Here is a 23685-nt window from a genome sequence, read left to right as displayed (position 1 = left end):
TCTTAACCATTGAGACAAGGGAAAAATTGATAGAACAATAGACGCTGTCAAAGACAACGAACAACGAAAATCTTTCTTCGAGGCTAGTGTATACAAATGCGTACGATGTACAATGTCTCGCAATGGCCACACCCGGTCACTTTCTCCGCCAAAGCCAAAGTCATTCTTGTACCGTAAGTTACTATGCTTAATGACGCAAGCTACCCACGCTCGATCTAATGCGAAGCACGGTGATCCGCTTTCCTCCTGGTACGTCGGCCAACCATGGAATGTAATTTACAAGCTCCGACGGATAAGAAAAAAGGATAATTAAGACGCGACTCTTTAACTGCAAAAAGCGGAAGATCGAGTCGTATGACGGCCCTGACCGAATTTCTTTGCACTTGAACGTCATTCCCCGAAGGGATCGAAGCTTTTAAAAGTCCCTCGATCGCAAGATAAATCGACTATCGCAAGTAAATTGTTGCGTTACGATTATCGTCTGTAATCTATTATATCGTAACTAACTTAATAAATCACTTCGTCACAATTTAATTGTATTTATAATCGTACAGTAAATTTGATCATTCTGTTGGCTAATTAATCTGATTGATATCGCAGTTGCAACCCAATTATTCATATGAATTATAACGTTTCGTTTCTAGTAATATTTTTTTTCGAAATCGTCTAACTTCTAAACGCGATCCAACGAAAAATGATTGGTGTTACGAATTCATAAATACTCGATAAATCAAAGTACGTATTACTAAATCGTTCGAAAGTTGCTGCACGAAGGATTACCTTTATGCGAAAGAAGCTGTCGAGCGTGGTGAACGCGAAATTCCTTCCTCCACCCGAGGAACCCTAAATGATGCGGAGCACCGAACTCTCGGTATTGCAGTAAGAGAAGAGAGAAGTCGCTTGCAACCGGTTTCAACAAACTAAAGCTAAATAAAGTCATGTAGCGGCGCGAACGAAGGAAATCGTTCTGCCGATAATTGCGCCCTCGAAAAACTTTTCGAGCTTGTTCACAAAATGATGACTATTCGCCGCGTAATATTTCGAAAGGGCAGTCGTCGTTATCGGCTATCTGTCTACGTAATTGCCACGGTTATCTTTTACGTATATAAATCTCTGCGTATTAATTAGAAGGTATCGCGCGAGTATACTAAAAAATATTTCCTACAATCACAAAGAGTTAAAAACTGTATACATTGGTCTTTTGAAATATTGAAAACATTTTATATTACGATATAAAATATAACATTTGTCTTAATTTTCAACATTGAACGCTAGTCGTCGATGATACATAAATATTTAGTTGGATAATAATATGATAAATGACAGATTCGACTACAATACGAAATGGGCGTTCTTCGTATTCCAGAATTAATTATCAAGGAACAAGTTCTTAGGATAATTAATAACAATTCCCTCAAGCGATACCAGTGATCGATCAAGAAGCAAACATTCTTTCGCAACTCACCCCCTTGTCTATTCTTCGCCTCGTCGGGTTTGATACGTTGATAAGTCGACCCTTCCACGGCGATTCATTTGAATATAAATCCGGCTGTCTACACACGTTGAAAGTCTCACGAACGAAGAACGAAGAGAAGGATGGCGAACCAAGAGGACAGGAACAAGTCAAACGAAGAAAGGAAGAAGAAAGAGACGAAATGAAGAATTCTTTTTTCGTTGCACACTGTAACCGCAAACCGCGGTGGTCGGCCATGCAAGATATTTTTTATTCACCTTATTTTGGGTTCCTCTGCGCGTATAATATTTTTTATCTCGTTTTGATACACACGCGCACACGCACGAATGGAGTTTACAAGCATATTTGCAGTATCTTTGGAACTTATTCCTTCGGAGAATCGTTGAAGTTAATGTGAAATATATGAGATTGTCGTAACGTACACGCATCTGCAAAGTACAAAAAAATTGTATTTATTTTAGTTATTATTATTAGAAAATCTAATTAACAATTAAAGTGACAATTTTGTAAATCTCATAAAGAAACTCAAAGTTGGTATGTACGTACACATTTATTTATACATATTCTCTCCTATACACGATGCCGAAGAAAACGAAAAACATAAACTTGTAACTCAAGGATACAACGTTGTTTCGTAAGTTCAATGACCCAATGGCATGGAAGACTAAAAATGCGAGTGTATAAATTTTTTTTGCTTCTGCCTACCGTTAGTCATTTACATATACAGTCGGTGTAGTCTTACTGTAATGTAATAGATTCGGAAATAAAATATTTGTAAATACAAGTTTATAATTTGTATATAAATTAATTTTTATAAACATAATTTTAAAGCAATAAATCAATGTGGCGAAAGAAACGAATTCATAAAGAAGAATAAATAACCTAAAAAAGATACAGAAATATATTATGCCAATACTTTTAAACGAATACTATTTATACAGTTAAGAAAACTCGAAATAAATGTAGATATTCTATTAAAAGTAACGACAATTACACAATTATTTATTATAAAACCAGTTACATAAAATTAATGCAAATGACATATACTGGAAGATAGCAAAAACGTTTCAAAGATAAATGAGTTAACGAACATAAAAGCAATACGTTTAAAGAAGCTACGGCCCAATAAAGAATTTCTTTTGACCCCGAATTTCAAAAAACGCCTGTATATTCACGGTACACGATAAAAGGGTAAAAAGGCTTTTAAAAAGGGCGACTATTATTTTATTCTGCGCGTGAGTGCATTGTTAAAGGAGACTTTTATTACCTCTGCCAAGGACGAAAGCTCACCACGTAATCTCAGGGAAAGCCTATATGGAGTCGCCAACATTTACATCTTTACATACATATTACACGAAGGGTACGTGCACATAAGACCGCAATGCGCGTGTCTACGTGCGCTTACGATGGAGTAACGATATTTATTATATGTCGGCTATGAATTATGGGCCGTTAACTTTGCCTTCGTGACGCGGCCCTTCGCTTCGCGACCAACCAGCCTACGAATCCGCCACTCTGACTGCACAAAAATACACATGCACATGCCTCGTGTATTCCTTCCAAGCGAAAAGTTTGCCTTTAACCAAGCGGTTCATTTGCACGAATTAATTGAATTCCTTTGAATGAAACGTTAGATCGGTAAACGGATCTATAATCCATACGTGACCCAACTAAGGTCGAAACATAAAAATTTTTAATGCTAGAAATGTCTGCAATTCACGATATGTAAAAGCGTATGCGACAATTGAAACACCGTCGACATAGGTTTTTTAATATAACGTTCGTGGGAAAGGCGAGGCATACATGGCGCTTAAAACAGCTTTAACGGTAAATTTACGAGCTTGATAAAAAATGTGATATTAAATGCTCATTAACATGATAATATGGAAACGGTATGTTCATCCAGCTTCTTTGCCAGGCACTGATTTTCAATTTGGTTTTTTAAGCATTGCTTCCTCTACGACTAGATCAGTGAATATAACCTAATGCGATTAGATTACTTTGGAAACATCGTATCTAGTTTTGATTTCTTTTGATTAAATGATTTTATCTTTCATAAATTATCATGTCTAACTGTATTACTGAAACATTACGTAAGAAATCTCAGATAAAATCATACATCCATATAACGCTTTCTTATAAAGTTAATGCCCGTTCAACGATATTCCATACGAACTTACTAGTGATTTAATGTAATTAATTCATAAATGAACAGAATCGTGGAACGATAAATAAAAGCGAATTTTCTAAATAATATTTAAAGAACATAATATTAATTATTAATACATGTAGATATAGGTAAAAATTAATTTAAATTTGTTAAAAAATAATTCGGCGAATGTTTTCGAAAAATATTTCGAGTCTTTATAAATTATAAGAATAAGTATCGAATCTTTATGGTTTTAATTAATAGAGTGCAAAAGTTGCAATTTACTGAGTCGAGGAGAAGTAGTGAAACCACATCCGTGATCACAAAATATGTATGTGAGAATATAAAAGTAACTTAAATATATTTTATTTTAATAATAAAACTGGTTGTAAAAGATGACCAAAACTTAGTTTTGCTATGTTAAGTGCAAATCAATGCACTTAGAACAAATCCTTATATAAGCATAAGAGTATTAGGATCTTAATACAAATTATCTAAACGTTGATAACTAGCAATATTGAATGTGTATAACACGATCATGAAACCAAAGAAGTATGAGTTGTAGATGTAACTTGTTTATATATACCTTCCACGTCTTTTTTTTGATAACAATATATAAATTTCAGATCTTTTCATCATTTATTTCAATATAGCTAGAGTCACGATTCGCGCATCTACAATGATCAAGATGATTATTTTGTAATAATAATATAATAATCGTTACAGTAATAATAGGAATAATTATTATCATTGGAATTTTTACATAAAAATACAAATTACAATTTGTTGTACGAAATCTGTGAAAGATCAGGTCGTGGCTCTGCCAAAAACAAACTCGCTGACAGAGTGAACAATTGATTAAAATAAATTTATAGTCTTGTTCTTGGAGATTCTATTTATCAAGCACTGTACAGTTTTGAAACCTGAGAAAATCGTATTACTGAAATTTAAAATTCACTATTATTGCTTTGCGATATAAAATATCAATAACGATTTCCAATCGGTTCAGGAAAGCCTTGGATGCCCACATCAACATAATTGTACGTTTTAGTAAAAATTCTTATAAGTGAAATTTACACACTTAAATAAATGATTATTAATAATGATTAAAATAAAAATACATATTTAACTGAAATTTCAAGATTGATATTCTTACAAAAATTTTCTTTCTGTAAAATACAGATGCGATTTCCTTGTTCAATTGGCTGTAATATTTTAAATGCAATGCAAAGATACGTATTAGTATAAGCAATAAATGGATTGAGTTTGCTAAATTTGTATACCGTATTTCTATTAATATATGTACTGTATCTTCATTTTTGCTTTGAATGATATTCAAAATTAGATTTTTTTTACAAAAAAAATCGTACATATCTTCAAAAGTTAATAATTATACATAAATCCTTATGTGTGAACCTGTATGCGATTTAGTCAAAATTGACAAGATTCAATTATTGATTATTGTGATAATTATTAAAGATAAATAAAAGCTATTTATTGCCAATTCCTATTTTAAATCATCACAAAATCTCGACCTGTGTTAGATTTTTCACTTTCGGAACCTTCACTACCCTCTTCTCCTTCTCCTAATTCAGATGGAGGAAACTTGTTTTCTTCGCTAGATAAAATTTCTTCAATTTGAGTATGTTCTTTAGATAATTCTTTAATACTAGATTTTTTCTCTCTATAAAGGAAATGTAAAATAAATACAACATATTCATAATAATAAAAACTTTGTAAGTCTGATATTTTTATATTATAATAAATTTCTACTTACAATTGTGTTGATGGTGTCTCTTCAGTATCAGAGTCTTTTTCTTTCTTTTTCTTTTTTTTACTAACTTTTTTGTCACTTTCAGATGTGGAGTCATAATATTCATACTGAAAATACATTTATACATGCATTCATTGCATTTGTTAGATAATATAAAATTAAAAGCTGATACATACTTGATAAAGTGGCCAGAATGAAGCAAAGAATCCAACATCTGCAGTTAAATTAGGTAAAAGCCAAAGATGGCATTTGCCAAGTGTTGGAACCCATAAAAGGCAAAATACAATTAATCTAATAAATGCTAATGCCAAAATGAATACAAGGAATCCAGCAGCTGCAACACTTATGTAATATACACCATGACGGATTGATAATGGCCACAATGGGAAGAGACAAACACCAACTGCACCTAAAACTACAAGGCCTCCGAAGAACCAGTAGTATATAGGAACTGTTTCATATATCCAGACATATGCATCGTTGCAGTCAACAAAATATTGTTCCATATGCATTTCCAAACGTACCTACATTAATTAATAATTTTTTATATTACTTACTTTTCTGTATCTTTTAACATTTATTCCTTTCAGCACTAGAATTCTTGATAATGTATATGCACTGTTCATTAAACATTTAATCTGATAGCATTTTGATTGAATCAAGTATTTATCTTTTGAAGAATGTACTTGAAATTACTTTGATACTATGCTATAAAATACTCGGTGAAATAAAATAACATAAGATTAAGCAAGTAATACCATTGAAATAAGAAATAAGGAAACCTATGTAAGTAATAGCAAATATGACTTTAAAATAAGATATATACACAAATTCATGATGCATATTGTAGTTTTATACAAGTACATACATATAGATTGATTATATTTCTTAAACTCATATATGAATTCATAGCACTGAAAGGGTAATTAATAATAACTTGTCTATAAAAAAATTGAACATACTACTAAATAAATAAACTGTCACTTTCGCCTAAAATTTACCTTTGGCTTTTTCTTCTTTTCTTCAGTTTTATTTTCATTATCTTTTTCACCTGTTGCATCTTTATTTTCTTTAGCCTCTTCCTTTTCTTTTTCAGTAGATCTTTTTTCTTTTTTATTTTCCTTTACCTTTTTCTTTATTCCACGTATTTTATATAGTTCTTCTTCAGAGATTACTACCTTTTTTGCTCGATGAAAGAATTTATGTCTTAACATCAAATCTAGAAATTCTGTAACCTGTTCACGTGTCTCAAATTTAGTTTTACTCCATGGTGAATTTTCCAATAAAGCATCAACTGCACGAGTGCCAGTAAAATATTCAACATTGTGATTTCTATCAAATTTTGTTTTTTTCGATGGTACATTGTTACGGATCCATTTAGCCACTGCATATTCTTCCTTAGATGGTTTTACAGGGGCAACTTCATTATCTACGCTTGATGTTTCTTGCTGCAGAAGATTAAGGCTTAATTTTTTACATTTCCATGTTACTTTGTAAATATTTCATTAAATACATATAAATTATAGAACTAGATATAGATTTCATTATTATAAATTAAAAATGTCCTATTTTTTTTATGCAAAACATTAAATTCAATTGTAATTTTTTATGCCGTACAAAAAACAGGACAGTCAAAGTTTAGACGGTACAGATGGTAACTCGCATATACCGGAATACAATTAAAACGATTTTCGAACATCTCTGTAAAGAATCCCCATAACGTAAATAATAAGTTTCCACGAAGAACGTAATAAAGTAGTTTATTAAGGAACAATTGAATCATATAATTAAAGTTAATTCACGAATTTTGAATAGAATGAAAATGATTTGTTTGCTACGTCATCCGTTGGATTATGTTACAACACTTATCCATATTGTCACGTGGTTTGAACTGATAAAATAAAATGAATTTAACATCAAACGAAATACTATACTTTCAGTCACCAAATAAACATCACAATTTATATGTAATGTTAAATAATATTGTAATAATTGCAGCCATATGTGATGCTTACATCCTTGCGCTTCTTGCTTTTCCTACGCTCCGCCATGTTGTAAATTCCGTTTTGCGCTTGCGTGCTCAGCTTTATCTACCCATCAACAAACGTGGCATGTGCTTCTGCGTAACATGCTAACTGTAGTAGCCGGCTATTTAAATATGTAGACATATTGTTTGTTTTAAGAAAACGGTATAACTAGTTTTTTAAATACATTAGTAACCTAATTTCTTCTAATTGTAATAACACTATAGTTATCAGTATTTCATATTATATTTTATGATGTTTAATAATTTTTATGTATTTTTATAATTTTACTTCAATACATCTGTTTATAAATTATGGACGTATTTTTTCGAAATAATTATTATAGAAGAAACTGTTCTTAATGAAAATTTGAGTAATTTACATTTCTTGTTCTTAGCCTTTTGATACATATTTGTGTACAAAAATATATACACATATATGTAATATTAAATTAATGACGGAGAAATTCAGATTATTACAAATATTTCAAAACGATGAGTTTTATTAGTAAAATAATGATAGAAATGGAAGAACGTAAAAGAGTTAAATACAGATTATTAACATACATATAACAGCATATATGTATTTCTAAAAAATAAAACTGTTTTTTTCTATTTCTATACCGCCATAATTCTATGTGAAGTTAGCTGTTTATGAATTGAAAATTCATGATCAGCTGTTACATGGAATAATATTTCCAATCACCTTATATGTACCAGATTATATATTGATAATTATTATTACTAATAAGAGTAATAAGCATTAAATTTTACATTAATCTATAAAAGTGAACATCTGTCAAACACTTTTCTATTTTGCAAAGAGGAGAGATTTATTTTCAAGAAAAGTTTCTAACCCTAAAAATGAGTGCACCAATAAGTACAGCAATGGATAATTTAACAGCTGCAATCAGATCTAATATTATTCCAAATCAAGAATATTTATTGCAAGGATCTGTGTTAGACAGTGCTGTGGAAGTATTGCTTCATAGATTACGTGGTTTATGTGATAATGTAGATACTGGGCCAGAAACCTTTAATGATCATGAAATGTGTTTTAGCATCAGGTATATAAAATAATTTTACAAATATTATTTTATTTATGAATCTACGTCACTACTTAATGCTTTATATTTTAGAGGAGCTGAACAACCATTACTTTTACGTGTAAGAAGAGCATTAGATTATCAAGATATGCCATGGCAATTACGTTATATCGGTCAACCTGAATTGGGTGACAAATCAAGACCTACAATCGTTAGAAGTAGCTTAGATATAGCAACTAGTAATACTGTTGTTGACTTTTTAACAGAACTTGGATGTAGGCTAGATTTTGAATATATTGCACGTGGTTATATGTTTCGTAAGGGTAGAATGAAGGTTACAGTTTCCAAAATATTTAAGATGGGACAACAAGGAAAAATACCTGAAAGTATGGAAGCAATATCTCAAAGTTATCTAGTGGAATTGAGTGTTTTAGCACCTAGTGGCCAAGATGCAATAGCTGAAGATATGAGAATTTTTGCAGAACAATTGAAACCCTTGGTACAACTTGAAAAAATTGACTACAAAAGATTTGTTCATTAATATAAAAATTATAAACCAGAATTGAATTTCAAATTATATTTGTGTAAGTCTTTCTGTAGAATTGTATATATAAGGAAATTTTTTATAATTTAAACTATACGAGAAATAAAAATTGTTATATTTTCTATAATTAAATTATTATTCTTATATATTTTTACGTGTGACCTATACCATAAATTTAATTATTGTGTAGTAACATATATACGTATGATACGAGAAGACATGCACATTATATGAGTACATAGATATTCTATTGTTTATATGAAGTGAATCAATACAGAGTATTTATTGATTTTCATGAAAAATTATATGGCACTATCGTTTTTTTTTAGATAAATAATTAAAAGCTTTCTCTGGTTATAAATGTACGTTATTGTTTAATGTATTAATTTTATTGCATAATATTTACAAGTAATCTATAATTAAAATAAGAATAAATATTTTAGATTTGTATTAACAATCTAAATATTGCTCAAACAAATTAATATTTTTAAGTACAGGATAGTAAACATTTAAAAAACATAATCATTGAATATTAATACGTGATGCTAAAGTAGAAATAAACTTTCATTTGACTAGGAAGTAGAAAGCAATATACACCAATGCCATCTTAGAAAGGAGGCCACGGAAGAAGATTAACGCTACATACGCCACCATTTTGTGGACATTTCTACTTGTGCAGTACGAACGAAGGGTTGTGTGTTACGAGACTACGAAATCCACCGAACCAACATATATATTCAAGTAAGTAAAATATAATATTTTATCGAAAATAGATACACACTTGTTTATTTGTACTTTGTTTTGAAAATATTATGCGCAAATAAGAAAATGCTTCAAAAATTCCATGGCGTCAGTTTTTATTCCGACAAATTCCAAAATGCTTTTGTAATATGTATACATTTATGCGAATAAAACCAAAAACAAAATAATATTTGTATATAGCAATAATATTTCAAATAACATACGTGATCTACATTCCTGAATAAATCCCGAAATAATTAGTCCTCGTTACTGCAGTAAATTGAGAGCACAACATGGCGGTATGCCGACTTTCCCTTTTCAGTATAATCGACTAAGTTTTGTGACTGACTCGATTGTAGATTATTGAGGTTATTATATAAGATAAACTTGATTATGAAGCAGACACATGCAAAATACATACCGCTTTTTAGCTGTAAATATTGTATACAGCAGTATTATTTTCGTCACCGGTCGATATTTTTTTAGTATAGGTAAACTGACAGTGGGTGTCGATTTATTCTCATAGACCGTAGGCCATGGGCTATTGAATTCGATAATAGGTCCATCAAGGACACTACCTATTTATATGAAATACATCAATTTTCAAAACACACGTACTTAAACTATTGATTCATTAATCAAAACTTATGTTGATAATTTGAAATTTATTTTGTTATTAATAAAAGAAAATTTGTTCTTTATAGACGCAATGTCACGTTATCGTGAATGGGATCCTTCATGTAAAGTTTATGTTGGTAATTTAGGAAACAGTGCTAGTAAACATGAAATTGAAAGTGCATTCAGTAAATATGGTCCACTCAGAAATGTGTGGGTTGCAAGAAAACCACCTGGTTTTGCATTTGTGGAATTTGAAGACCCACGAGATGCAGAAGATGCAGTTAGAGGGTTAGATGGAACGTAAGTGTTATGTAGTAATTATTGTATATATACATATTGCTATATGTTGTTGTATATTGTATATATACATATTATGTATATATAATTAATATGTAATAACAATTTTATGAATTTTAATAATAAAAATCGTTTTGTATTTTTTATTATTTTGCAGACGCTGTTGTGGGACCAGAGTGAGAGTAGAAATGTCTTCAGGAAGAAGTAGACGTGGAGGTGGAAGAAGATCAGGTCCAAGATATTCCAGGTAAGAAATCTTAAAATATTGAATATCCATGTTTTACAGCAACATTTGAGCTACTGCAGATGACTAAGTGTCTCACCAAGTAGGTATTACAGTGCAGTTATCAAATAAGAATGTGAAGAAATGATGCACGGGTTTCGGTGAATTTTTTTATGCACAAAGGATGTAAATTGTTTTTTTTTTTTTTATTTTATATAGGAATGCAGATAGAATATATTATATACTATATTTATTTGATATTATCGCTCTTCTGGCTAGTACTCTTATGAAAATTGCAAATTAAAGATTTGATAAATTGAAATAATAATTGTATAAAAAGTTTCTTTGAGCATCATAAAATATTTTTATATAAAATGTGAAAATTTACGAGGGTTAGCCGAAGAGCAACCAAATACACTGCATGGGAAACCTAAACGGGAGATGCTAGGGTAAATTTTTAGTTATGGCAGAGGTAGCGATCTCATATATAGCTCATTTCTTTCCCATTGTAATCTCCTTGTGAATATGCTTAGCGAACAACAGGATTCACATACCATATATCTTTTTGACAAACTTATAGGTCCAGATCTTGCAGTCCTCGAAGGAGATCACTGGGTCGTTATCCAAGGTAAGATTTTCCCAGCCCTGTTAACCGTAATTTTCAGGTGCGAGTAGACAAAAGAAAGAAATCAAAGCGAAACATGGCGATTGGCAACATATGAGCAGTCTGAAACATACAACAGTTTTTCTTAATTTTTTTTAGGTCCTGGTCAAGAAGCCCACGGAGATCGCCAATAAGCCGATATTCTAGGTAATCCCCTTATGTTTCATAATTTTATCAAATTTTCAGGGCCTTACCAAGAACAGCCAATCTACAAATTGCAAGTAGGTATTTACAAGTACCGCTTGTATTGTGATCATCGCAATTTTGCACGCAGAATCACAATATATCATATAAAACATAGAATAATTCTGATCGAAATGTATTGAACACTGAGAATTGCGCAATTGTCACGATTGGCGGTTAAATATTGTTAATTGATTGGCATAAGTTGGAGAGGACAGGACTAAAAGAATAGATAGGCTGAGGACGAAGAAATAACTTAGAAAACTGAAAAAAGACAATCGAAAATTTGACGTCCAGAATTAGTTGGCAACTACGATGCTAGTTTGGTGCATAAAGAAAAACACCGGTGGCAGATAAAAGTAAATCATAGCGGTGTCTGGTGTTAATTTTACCAGTTTAAAACAATTTGTTTCTAGTGCTTATTGTGGTCTTATTATAGTATCTTATGAATTTTATTTTGTAAATGCTTGGAATTAAGTTATTTGGTATTTGAAATTATGATTTTAACAATGCATAGAAATTGTGTAATAAGCAATTGCAGTTGATCATTTTATTTGAAAAATTTTGTTATGTATTCAGGTACCAAGTTAAGTAGAAGTTACACATCCAATTTAATTAAATAGTTCGTTATATAGTAAAAGATTTTGATATTAAAATTCACTAATGTGCAAATATCTCATGCACTTCGTATTTTGATCACATTTATTTATCGTACACGCATTGACGCAGTTTTTAATTGTTCTTATTACTTTTGGTGTATTAGTTGTATAAAGTCCAATTTTATTATTTTTTAAAAATACGGTTTCTTAGCATACTGCACCATGCGTTGCGATAAGTATATAAAGGATAATTTGATACATCCATCATATAAATTTAATCAGATCAGTTGCAAGTAGAGTCTTTTGTACGCATTAGAGTGGGCAGTCTAGGATAATCGTAACGAAAATATCACTGACGAGTGATACATGTGCAATTTTGTGAATTTGGATTAAGGAAAAAAGTCGTGTATACCAATAGTGGCCAGGAGTATGATAACTTTGATGGTTATATTGCTAAAACTGACGTTTGCAGATTCTACCAGCGTCAGCTCCTAGCTCTGCTCGTCTCCCCGCCACTACTACTACTACTGCTACTACTACTACTACAGCCACCGTGAAAAAAAGTCTAGCAATCAAAACTGAACAAAAAAAAAGCCTGCCTGCCCACTAACTTCCCAACCAGTCACCATCAGTCACCACCAGTCACCGGTAGGAGCCAAGTCGTCCGTCAGTTGACAGTCCGATGCTGTCCGTCAGTCCGTCTGTTCCCCTTCAAAAAGACTTCTTCGGGCTACCTCAACCTCTAGCGGCTAGGAGCATCGTGAATCCATCGAACAGCCGACGCGATATGAACGAATACTTCTGTCAAAATCTCGGCGCGTCAGTCCGTCCGTCCGTCCCAACTTCTACTACTACTACTACTACTGCTACTACTACTACTCGTCAACCATCACGTTAAACTTAGCCGACAACGCGACCGCCACTTCTCTTCGACTGAGCAAAGCAAAATGATCACCACCTACACACCATCCCACCACCACCCAACCAAGTACCACCACCACCAACCACCACTACATGTTCACAGTTGTCTGGTATTTCACCGATTTTCAAAGATTTTTTATCTTTTTTTTTCTTTTTTTTGTCTAATTGACGGTGTCATGTTCTCTGCAGTCCAATGACAGTTTCTATTAATTAATTATGTTTATTCAACAGATTTTTAGCAAACGGAATAGAAGACACTGGTTAATATTTCTTTTTAATTATTTTAGTGATATGTTGGTACACATTGGACCAGGGAACTGCCGCCTGTTACATAATATGTATTTATAAAGATATATATTTACATATATATCTGTAACAGTTGTAAAAATTTATTTTAACTAAATTAATCCTACTTTCGTTTATTGGTTTCTCATTATTGGTGAGATGTCATTTTGTATTAATTATTGTGTCTAACTAGTTTTATCACCCCTTAGGCAAATAGGAATTAGCCAGTCCTAATTCTATTACGGTTGCCTTGCGATCATTTTTGTACCTATGTGTTCAACGCACGATGTTCTGTTTCGTCTCATACATCACCTAATATAACTACGTTTAATTTTATATTATAATATTTTGGAGGAATATAGAGCGTGATTTAGATGCGATCTTAGGTGGCATATATCTCACAAAGATAATACCATCTTAATGATAATGACATAAAACTTGAGACAAAATAGAACGCCGTGTATTAATAAATTGTTTTCCAAACTTTAATAAAAGTGGTATAAAATGCTTTTTTAATATTTTAGGTCAAGATCCCGTAGCCCTCGCAGGAGATCACTGAGCCGTAGCCGTAGCCGAGACCGCCGTTCTCGTTCGGATTCCCGTGACAGACGGTACTAATATTACCACAAATTAAAAAAACGAACCAGAAAAAATATATGTATAGAAAAGAAGCAGAGATCGAATCTTGCACTTGCAACATAAAGAAAATTGTCATCGTATGTGTTTTTCTACTGTTCAACGTGGAAGAAAGATGAAAGAAACTCATGAATTTATAGCATTCCCAGTACTTCTTAACTAAACAAAGTTTTAGTTTTCGTCTTCAGAGTTAATATGCGATAGTAAGCATACTGAAACAATCGTGTTGCAAGAATTCGCCTGTTCTATTCTCTTTACAATGAAATTCCCGGTTTCCAGTGCAAAAAAGCGATGTAGTGAATTTACATCGAGGATCAGGTGTATATTTTCTAAATGTTTTTTCTATTTACTTACAGTTAGGTGCTAAAAGTGTTTGAGAGAACGGATCGACTAAATGTGCCGGATGGAAGATAAAGAAAACCGATTTTATATGTACATAAAAAAGATAATCGTTACCACGCGTACATATTCTGTCGAAGCAATGATAATACGATTAAAAGACATTCATAAGAGATATGGAATAATACACGTACATAATGTTTAGCATTTAAGTTGTTAACACTTTGTACACGCATAAAACCTTGCTTATGTGCGTAAAACTTAGACACATATACCCAGGCGTGTGTAGTTGGTTTCACATGCACGATACATTTTCACCGATGCATACACATTATGTATAGAAAGGTATTTTACACGCAACAAAATTATTTGTGATGTAAGCTATCGAGTACGATAAATCTCTTACGGAACGTACTCATTGCTTCAAAGTGTACGGGTGAGACAAAAAGAATTCGGTTGCAATTAAGAACAATTATAACGATAAGCATAACAGTGAGACATTTTTATGTGAAGAAGTTCATGAAGAAATAGAAGGAACGGCCGTTTTACGTTGTATTAATTATTTTGTACTCTTACGAATTTAAGACTTTAAAATAAAAATGTATGGTATAATTATTTTGGCTTTCCTATTGCAAATAGCAGTTTGATGTTCATTAAAAGAAAATAATAAAGTATCGAAGTAATAGCACATCGGAGTCGTATATTTCATATTTCTTATCCCATTAAATATTCAGTTAAAAAAGAAATTATCACATATATATTGAAATTATTATACTTGGTTACATTGACGCTGTGAATTCTTAAATATAAGAAACGTTTCCTAAAGGAAGCATGCATAGTCGAACACCTTGTTGACAAAGATGATAGTCTCTTATGGGTAAAGCAAGGGTTTCATCTAGAAGTTTTAAAATTTCTAAATAAGATTTTAACGCTTCTTGGTGCTTCCCTTCCTCGAGGTTTCTGGAAGCAGTTCGAAAAATGGCATCTGTGTCTTGCAAGGCTTTTAAACCTTTGAAAATATTAGTATTTTTGCCACATTTGGAACATCTGATCATGAATTCGTTTGTGTCTGCTTTTATAGGTAGAACGTTTCCGCATTCTTTACCAGTCTCGCACTTGAATCTGAAAAAGGATTGAAATATTTCATGCCTTTAATTTCGAGCCACAAAAGATTAAAGATTTGAAATAATCGTATCAAAATAAAGAATACCTTAGAATCGTTGGATCGATTTTTTCCAAAGTAGGCCAATGTGCTGTACATGCTTCACAGTTGCAATCGAACCAGTATTGTACTCTTAGTTTCCGTTTCCGTTCAGCTTCGGGAATAGTTGTAAAAATTGGGCCGTAGTTTTCGGAGATTTCCTCTCCTGCTGGAATAGTGCGAATTGCTCGTACAACCATAGTGGTACCGATAAAATACCTATGTAGCCAGTGATGATTATTTACGATTTACTATTTCATAATTACTATCCTAGTAATTAAATTATGGACGATTGTTATTATGAATTTCATTTATATTACAGTTCGCAATCATAGGTTTCTATTTACCTGATGATACCAGGATTGCACGAATGATTAAATAGTGAAACTGTCGAGTAAACACCCCCACCGATAAATTTGCTTTTAGCTTTTGCTAAAATATTGCTACCCTTTGGTACAGCTAATTCCGATATCTGAGAATGAAATGTAAACGTATAAATGCAAACAACGCACAAATATATAAAACCTCCGATTCTATATTTGATACTAGTTTTGTTGAAAAAAAAGGAGAAAGAGAAATAACACGACTTACTTCATGAGCGTTAAATTGTATTAACATTAAATTATGTAAAATCAAACTGCCTATGTATAATTCACCATCGGAGGGTATCGCTTCCGCTGAATCTGGGGTTTTAACCCATTCGGGAAAGTAAGGGCTTCGTTTTAAAAGTCTCAATAGCCAAGTAGCTATATAAGTTCTATGAAAAAGATCTTCCGACGTTCTTTCTTCCTCGTGAGTTACTGTACGAAGAGAAACATAATTGAATACTGTGCATATATTTTTCTCAATGAATATCTATTAGTAAATGTATTTAATATATTAAAAACATCATGATGTTAGATTTATTCCATCAAAATTGATGGAATAATAATTGATTAATTGATTACTTAATCCATAGATAGCTTCGAAGTCATCGTGTCGACGAGGTCGCTGTGTCGAAGTCTCGAATCTCCCCTTCGTAGCTTTAAGCTTATCCTTGAGCGTCAATAATTCTTCGAAGGGTTTCTGAACGATTGCCTTTAAAGCTAAGAAACAGTTTACAGAAGTTTCCGAGAACCATAAACTGGGTAGTATCATGCATTCGTTTTTATGAATCTCGGCATCCTTGTTTCTGCAGGGAATACTACAGTAAGCCACGAAGTTGCACGTGTCACAGCTAGTTGGTATCGGTACGAATATTTTCGCGAAACAATGATGACAATTGCTGAGTCTGCAATGAAATTATATAAGTCTTAATATTAATCAAGTATAATTTCCCGCACTGTTTCTGAACAAGTCATTTGACGATTGAATGGAAATCTCGAATAAGGGTCTGTGGCACATTTTGGTCAAAGTTGAATTAACAGTTAAGCATTGTTCTACAGTTCCTATCGACCGTTTTAATACACACAGCTTGCAGAAGTATGGTCAGAAGGCAAATCAACGTTGAATACAAGCAACACGTTAGGTGTTTGAAACTTATGAAATTTAAAACGCGCTAGTTTTTCCAGTGTTTCTCGAAACGTGCTAAACGTGCTTGGACTCTTTTCGAGGTTTTTATTCAATTAACCGCACCTGTATTCGGCCAACAAGACTGCACAATGTGGCTTCTCTATCACTAGCGTTTCCCCAGGTTCGATGTCTTTAGTAGCAACGGCGTGTCTACCTATGTTACCACCTTCATCCTTAATTTCAACCGCTTTGCTGCAGGAAGGATACAGAGGATTGCAGTCCTCGATCTTTAGAGTCTTCTTTTTAGGCTCCCTAATCTCTTCTTTCTGAGGAATTTTCGACGTCTTCTGTGCCAGCCGATTACCTTTGTCTATCACAGCAAGCATAAGTCTAATGTCTGCCTCGAGCTTCTGTTTCTTGTCCAATGATAGTTTCGCAGTGTCTAATGCTTGCAAAGCGTTCCTGAATGCTAGCACAGCCTCGTCGTGTCTTTTTAATCCGAGCAAACATCTAGCGCGTCTTTCTTGAATTTTATAATGTAACTCATGCGGATATCCGACGCGTAAAGCTTCTTCCGCGTCTGTTAGACCGTAACTGTACTCTTCTAGGTGGTAAAGCGTTGCTGAACGATTCGCCAATATAACGCCTAAGTCTGAGGAACAATTCGCAATTGATTCGATCGTAGTTTTTAAAGCAAAGTAAAAGTTCACGTCGAATTTACGATTATACCAAAGATTCGAGACTTTCGCTGCCTGGTATCGCGTGATTATTAAAGTCGAGGCGAAGATCAAGTTACGTTAAATTTAAAACGCATCGACATAATTCTAACATTGTTATAAAATCGGTGTGCGATGAACTGGGCGCGTTGACAGAATAGCTTACGTAGAGATTGTGAAACGATCAATCTTACCGAAACAAATAACGCGTAGAATGTTAACGTTTCAACAGCATTAAATGAATAGCAGCGATCATCGATTACCTTTCCTAGGTGCTAGCAGAACCGCGTTCGAGTAAGATCCTAGCGCTTTAATAAATTCACCACGTCCAAAATACTTGTTACCAATATCCTTAAGTTTCAGAGCTTTCTCGCTGTTCTTCAGCAAATCTCCCTCTTCAGTAACTCGCACAGGCAGATTATAAATCACTGGATAACGCAGTAGGAAACGGATCCTTTCCGAATTTTCATTCAGAGCTATGAATTTTTTCATATCCTGCGGGCTAACCGCATTTTGGAGCGCCAGGAAATTTGACCGGAAGTAATCACTGACTCCGCTATCGTCCTCCCCTAACATCTTTTTCTACGCTTCCAATTAATTTTCTGTTGCACAAAATACTTTAATATGTTTCACGTACGTATATAGATAGCGTTCGATTCATGCGCGTTCACTGTAACACTTGCCGCAACTTCTTTTCATGGTTTACCGTACCGTTTTTAAGAGGACAGACTAATTACCAATTATAGATTTAAAGAAATCTTTCGTTTCGTTCGATGGTCCGTTTGATCCGAGTAAATGATCTCGATTACTTCTCCAGTTGGTAATTTGCGATCGAATGACACGTTGCCGGTCGACGATGCTGGGACTTACTGGCATCACCCAAGCATCCAAAAACCACGTTCGTCTATTTCGGTACGTGCTATTTCTGCTGCTTCGAGCCGTAGATGTGTGCGATACAACGAGGAAGTTCGACGGGAGCATGTGTAATTAGCGTGTAATGAAATTGTTTTACAAACCGAGTCCTTTGACACGAACTTGTTGAGATTAGTGTTTGAAGCGGAGCCATTAATTAAGAGTTGTACTACTTGCATACAGCATGTTTGGAATTTTATTAGATACAAATTGTTCAAGCTGCCGATGAAAGAATTGTTTAAATAAATACATTATACAAGCATAGTGTGCAATATGAACCATGTATTTATATGTGATATCTTACAAGTAAATGCAAGTACAATATGTACAAAACCTAAACGGGATACAAAATATATCGATACGACATGTACATGGATATCTTTGTTGTGATAAGATGAAAATCTATCGAACGAAATTGTATAGCGTTCATAACATGATACATATATGTATCTATAATAAATTTGATAAATTACTATTAAAATTATCGATTAAAGTTAAATACATTTCATAAATTAATCGGATAAATATAGATTATGTACCTAGAACATTTAGAGCGTATTAATTCTTTTCTCTTATCGTCATTAAAAATATGATAAATATTAAACAGATATACTTCATTAATTATGCTATTAACAATAACAAAGTCTACTCTAAACAAGATGTTGTTTAAGTTTCTCCTTCGTGTATCTCTCATAGATCATTGCATGCAAAGTACATAAGAAAAAATTAACAGCAAACGCGGTCAGATGTATTGCAAAATGATTTGCGTTTATATCGTTTAATTTCGTTGAATTTTAATTGACTTGTTTCTTGATCCTTCCTCCAACGATCGAAATGCAAAAAACTGAAACGTATAAATATACCCTGTCTCGTCAATTATAAGTAGTATCTAAAACAATGCAAGGATTTAGTGTACTAAACATCTAATTGTACTAAACACTCGTTAAAAGATTACTCAGACTACAAACAGAACGTCCATTTCTTTCTCAGTTTAAAATATTCGATCAGTCGTGTTTTCTTTTGCAAAAATATCTTATCGTCAATTTCGGATATAAATTAAACCGAACGATATCTTCTCCCATTTTTTTCTTTTTTTTTTTCGCGAGAAGCACCATTTAAACTTTTTTTAATACGTCAAATGCAGTAAATTTCCATTCAGCAGATATCAACGTGATTTTTGACATGTTTCTTTTGTTTACAGGAAACGGGTCCACATCGTAAGCGATATTTACGTTCGATTCTGTTGTTAGAAGTCGTAAGAAGCTTCATCGTCCATCGTTTTATGTCTGAACGCCAATTTGTACAAGGCACCGGCGACACAGGCTCCGAGGATCGGTCCGACCCAATAGATCCACAGATCGTCCCATTCACCAAGGACGATCGCAGGACCTAACGACCTAGCCGGGTTCATGCTACTTCCTGTTACAGGTACAGCAGCCATGTGAGCCACGGTGATGGTCAATCCGATCGCCAAAGGCGCCCATCCTTTCGTGTCGGTTCTCTTGGGATCTGTTACTGCATGGATAACTAGAAGTAGCAGGAATGTAACAATCGCTTCCATGAAGATGCCTTGCATTTGGTTGACCAGTAAGCCCAAATTTGTGGCTCCTAAGCCCTTATCTGCCGCTTCAACAGGGATCAATAGCTGCAAATAATTACATTCATTTTGAAGGACGATATATACTGTATACTATAATACTACGAATATATCATAACATGTACTGTATATGGCATACGGATAAATGTTGTAAGAGAATGGGCGACAGCAGCGAGTGTTTAGGCTAATCACGCGTAATGCGTAGACTGTAGACTGTGGATTTTGATTTTGATGCATTTATGAGTAAAATACTCATACTTGGTTTCTATTTTTTAAATTATCCCCACAGAAATATGAAATTGCATATATATTCGCTAGACTAGTAATGCGAGCAGTATGGAGGAATGTTAGACGTAAAAGATATTAAATTAAGTTGTTTTTTTAGTTTATTCTTTACTTACTGCAAGTGGAGGTCCTATTTATCTATGAACCTATCTATTTATAATCTATAATCTATGGATCGTTTTTAAGGTATCTTCAGCAATGATACTTCGAACCATTTCAATCGTCTTGGATAATTTTATAAATATACTTCGAATACGAATATAGATTTATTATATTAAATTTACATAAATGTGGATATTACGAGTTTACTTTTAGAAATTGCAGTGGATTTTTCGCGAACAGCTCGTCAACTTATCGCGATCTTTCTCGGGTTTTGTTTCGTTATGGGATATACTAAAATGACGATCGACGATCAGTTAAAAGAATGATTCGATGCTGTTTCAACCACGTCAATTAGTACTGTAGCATGGGACATTATGTCAAAGCCGAAAAAGGTAACTATGTTCGTTCCTCAATTGTACAGTTTTTATTGGATAATTATAGCCGCGGTTCTTTCAATGGGTTCTGGTTTTCGACAACTACATATAGTCCAGCAACTGTAATTGTGGGCTTAATGGCTATCACATTGCATTATGTAATTTCATGCGACAGTATTGCAGATATAATCACGTCGTAACAATTATGCTTTATCCTAGTTTAAAAAAAGAAACTTATTTACTGTTGGTCATTATTTAAAGAACAAAAGTATGCGAAAAATACAGGGGAAAGTATAATATCGATAAAATTGTTGTACATTTATTTTGAAAGATCTGTCAATGAATTTGTTTCTTTTCTCATACTTAATATTTTAATATATTACGTTTTGAAAAGTAATCAAATATCGTGTTCGATTGTGAGATATAGATCTATGAATTGTAAAATATATACCGACAAATGCTAATCATCGAAATTGACCGCTATGCATGTCTATATGAATTAACTGTCACGAATGGATCAGGCATAATGCATACTTGTAATTTCTTCGAGTCGCTATTTTTTGATGTGACGAATATCGGCAAACAAATGATAAAACCTTGACCTTTAAATTAAAACGACGTTTTAATTAAAATCAGGCGACTAAAAAGCTTTGTTGGATAATTACAGGACAAAAAATCAATTCTCAGACTGTATCTACATTTACATACACACGTGCAACTTAAAAACAGGTTTAAAAAATAAAGATCAAAGAATTATTTGGTGGACTATAATATTACTGGTAATGAGAATTCAATCAACGGTAAAAGTGCTAATTAGTAATAATTATTGGTTATCGGTTGAATAAAAAATTCGAAGTGGTTCTTCTCTGAATTTTTGTTGATTTTACCTTTAAAATTCCTGAACCCGCGATTGCTCCGCAACACTGACAAACTATGTAACAAATTGTCTTTAGAAAGCTGCAATTCCCGCTTACTAAAAGTCCCATCGATACCGCTGGATTCACGTGACATCCTGAAATCGGACCTAATACCTGCAACAAAAAGAACATGCGTTCGAATAAGCGATTGCAAACTATAACAATATATTTTAGAGTTAGAATTTCAGGTAATTTCCTATGGATCTACGACAGATTCGGCAAATATTTACAAAAAATCTAGTGATATTTCGCAAAGGGGCAAAGTGTTCTAGCTTGTTGTCAGATTTCTAAACAACCGTGTACACCTGCATGATTCACTCGAGTAGTTCTAGAAACAGGTAACACGCGTGCACATGTTACGTGAAAAGATAATACGTCCGTGTTCTGAAATCTGTCCGTCAAAGTAACCGCGTTTATCTTCCTAAGAAATTCCTTAATTCTAATTCAAATTTCACAATTTCTGGAGCATGGCCGACCAGCGTACATACAGTCGACACATACAGTCAGCCACGAAAGTCTACGTACGCCTATCGAATTTCGTGTATCCGATTTACCAAAGAAACTGAAAACGCGCTTATATTTATATTTATATATGAACGCGATCAGCATTAATGTATTTCCGCAATGAATTACAAAAATTAAAACATTTAACTCGGAAAAATCTTGAGATAAAATTACATGAGAAATTACAAAACCTTTGATTTCATCGATGCCACGGAGATACCGGGCCATTATTGATGATTACGCAGGGAGGTGGAGACTGCAAGATATTGATATAATATTAAGTCTAATTGTATTTTATATCTTTTTAATCCTCTTATGTTTTTTTTTTTTTTTTTTAGTAAAGATGAAACTGAACAAATCCTGTTACATTCGAGTAATATCTGTTTTAACGTATCGAGACAATTATATAATAAACTTTTTATTGTAATTCTATACTTGGGGGATATATGTAGACTTTCGCGACTGACTGTATGCATACTCGCGGTGAAATCAAAGTGCTATCGTCGGATCCATGACCACTTTTACAAAATGTTGGTTTGGAAGCTGAGGTCATCGAGGAATCGTCGGAAATTCGAAGAATGATCGTGCGACGCGAATTACGATTGTAAATCTGAATTCTGTTTCAAAAAGCGTGCCATTTTCGAGGCGCAACCGTGTCGCTTCGAGCCCTTGAAACCGCGTGTGTGACTCTGTATATCTTGCATGGCAACAGTCGCCCTTAATTCACGTTGCAAACTCGAGGCAATAAATGCGCGCGTATGCGTGTTCCTTTGTAAGTAGTATAAATGACGAACGAGTTTAAGAAAGATTGACGTAATGCGATTGATTTGTACGTCCTTTTTTGCAGCGCAAAGTATACAATCCTCTTTGGCGCGAATAGTCGGAGAAATTGATTCATAAACGCGCCGATGAGACGAAATGAAGCTCATTTGTTATCGATAAAACGATTTATGTAAGTATATTAAGAATTCAACAAATGTAATTAGAAGATCGGTATAATTAGAATAATAATTAGAAATATAATTAGAATAATCGGTATCGATAAGATATGTCTTTGGTATCGATACAAA

The 23685-nt window shown here is 33.3% G+C and overlaps 5 protein-coding genes across 14 annotated transcripts in view; 2 read left to right on the top strand and 3 right to left on the bottom strand.

The window, feature by feature from the left end:
* Nucleotides 1–3967: 3967 nt before the first annotated feature.
* LOC117205947 (translocation protein SEC62) lies at nt 3968–9994 on the bottom strand. The gene is made up of 6 exons (XM_033444815.1): nt 9976–9994; nt 7413–7545; nt 6399–6845; nt 5574–5921; nt 5401–5504; nt 3968–5307 (listed from the first exon to the last, which is right to left on the bottom strand). The coding sequence occupies exons 2-6, from the start codon at nt 7446–7448 to the stop codon at nt 5136–5138; spliced, it is 1107 nt and encodes a 368-aa protein (XP_033300706.1). The 5' UTR covers nt 7449–7545; nt 9976–9994; the 3' UTR covers nt 3968–5135.
* On the top strand, nt 8065–9040 carry LOC117205951 (mediator of RNA polymerase II transcription subunit 18). The gene is made up of 2 exons (XM_033444821.1): nt 8065–8487; nt 8560–9040. Exons 1-2 carry the CDS (start codon nt 8285–8287, stop codon nt 9005–9007), a joined length of 651 nt encoding a protein of 216 aa, XP_033300712.1. The 5' UTR covers nt 8065–8284; the 3' UTR covers nt 9008–9040.
* Nucleotides 9622–15131, top strand: LOC117205952 (RNA-binding protein 1-like). Of its 9 annotated transcripts, XR_004487314.1 has the most exons (8): nt 9622–9751; nt 10456–10669; nt 10824–10913; nt 11470–11517; nt 11653–11700; nt 12808–13366; nt 14066–14152; nt 14534–15131. XR_004487314.1 is itself a non-coding variant. In XM_033444822.1 (7 exons), exons 2-7 carry the CDS (start codon nt 10461–10463, stop codon nt 14535–14537), a joined length of 486 nt encoding a protein of 161 aa, XP_033300713.1. In that variant the 5' UTR covers nt 9626–9751; nt 10456–10460; the 3' UTR covers nt 14538–15131. The 9 variants fall into 9 exon arrangements, 4 of the variants coding, with proteins under 4 accessions (XP_033300713.1, XP_033300715.1, XP_033300714.1 ...); XR_004487317.1 differs by lacking the exon at nt 11470–11517; XR_004487315.1 differs by lacking the exon at nt 14534–15131 and having other exon boundaries at nt 12808–12983; nt 14066–14150.
* A 65-nt stretch (nt 15132–15196) lies between these two features.
* Nucleotides 15197–18891, bottom strand: LOC117205943 (SET and MYND domain-containing protein 4-like). The gene is made up of 7 exons (XM_033444806.1): nt 18188–18891; nt 17332–17860; nt 16665–16987; nt 16309–16517; nt 16065–16189; nt 15727–15936; nt 15197–15638 (listed from the first exon to the last, which is right to left on the bottom strand). Exons 1-7 carry the CDS (start codon nt 18498–18500, stop codon nt 15317–15319), a joined length of 2031 nt encoding a protein of 676 aa, XP_033300697.1. The 5' UTR covers nt 18501–18891; the 3' UTR covers nt 15197–15316.
* Nucleotides 18892–19098: 207 nt separating this feature from the next.
* The window catches only part of LOC117205949 (aquaporin AQPAn.G-like), a 38698-nt gene continuing 34111 nt past the window's right edge, over nt 19099–23685 (bottom strand). For both annotated transcript variants that reach the window (XM_033444816.1, XM_033444817.1), the window contains 2 exons: nt 22082–22225; nt 19099–20481 (listed from right to left, as the gene is read on the bottom strand). In XM_033444816.1, coding sequence (XP_033300707.1) covers nt 20083–20481; nt 22082–22225 — 543 coding nt within the window. In that variant the 3' untranslated portion in view covers nt 19099–20082. The remainder of the gene's footprint in view (nt 20482–22081; nt 22226–23685) is intronic.

The sequence above is a fragment of the Bombus bifarius genome, unplaced genomic scaffold (genome assembly GCF_011952205.1).
Source record: "Bombus bifarius isolate JDL3187 unplaced genomic scaffold, Bbif_JDL3187 scf7180000007996, whole genome shotgun sequence".
NCBI lineage: Eukaryota > Metazoa > Arthropoda > Insecta > Hymenoptera > Apidae > Bombus > Bombus bifarius.
The sequence above is the reverse complement of the archived record's forward strand: the minus strand, read 5'-3'. Positions and strand labels throughout refer to the sequence as shown.

Bases quoted from the DNA above. Each gene is read 5' to 3' on its own strand.
- LOC117205947 (XM_033444815.1), bottom strand. From the start codon at position 7,448: ATGGCGGAGCGTAGGAAAAGCAAGAAGCGCAAGGAT. The intron at 6,846-7,412 runs GTAAGCATCACA...AATCTTCTGCAG, and splicing joins AAAGCAAGAAGCGCAAGGAT to CAAGAAACATCAAGCGTAGA. The intron at 5,922-6,398 runs GTAAATTTTAGG...TAATTAATGTAG, and splicing joins AAAAGAAGAAAAAGCCAAAG to GTACGTTTGGAAATGCATAT.
- LOC117205951 (XM_033444821.1), top strand. From the start codon at position 8,285: ATGAGTGCACCAATAAGTACAGCAATGGATAATTTAACAGCTGCAATC. The intron at 8,488-8,559 runs GTATATAAAATA...TTTATATTTTAG, and splicing joins GAAATGTGTTTTAGCATCAG to AGGAGCTGAACAACCATTAC.
- LOC117205952 (XM_033444822.1), top strand. From the start codon at position 10,461: ATGTCACGTTATCGTGAATGGGATCCTTCATGTAAAGTTTATGTTGGT. The intron at 10,670-10,823 runs GTAAGTGTTATG...ATTATTTTGCAG, and splicing joins GTTAGAGGGTTAGATGGAAC to ACGCTGTTGTGGGACCAGAG. The intron at 11,518-11,652 runs GTAAGATTTTCC...AATTTTTTTTAG, and splicing joins TCACTGGGTCGTTATCCAAG to GTCCTGGTCAAGAAGCCCAC.
- LOC117205943 (XM_033444806.1), bottom strand. From the start codon at position 18,500: ATGTTAGGGGAGGACGATAGCGGAGTCAGTGATTACTTCCGGTCAAAT. The intron at 16,988-17,331 runs GTGCGGTTAATT...ATTTCATTGCAG, and splicing joins GTCTTGTTGGCCGAATACAG to ACTCAGCAATTGTCATCATT. The intron at 16,190-16,308 runs GTAAGTCGTGTT...TTTCATTCTCAG, and splicing joins TACAATTTAACGCTCATGAA to ATATCGGAATTAGCTGTACC.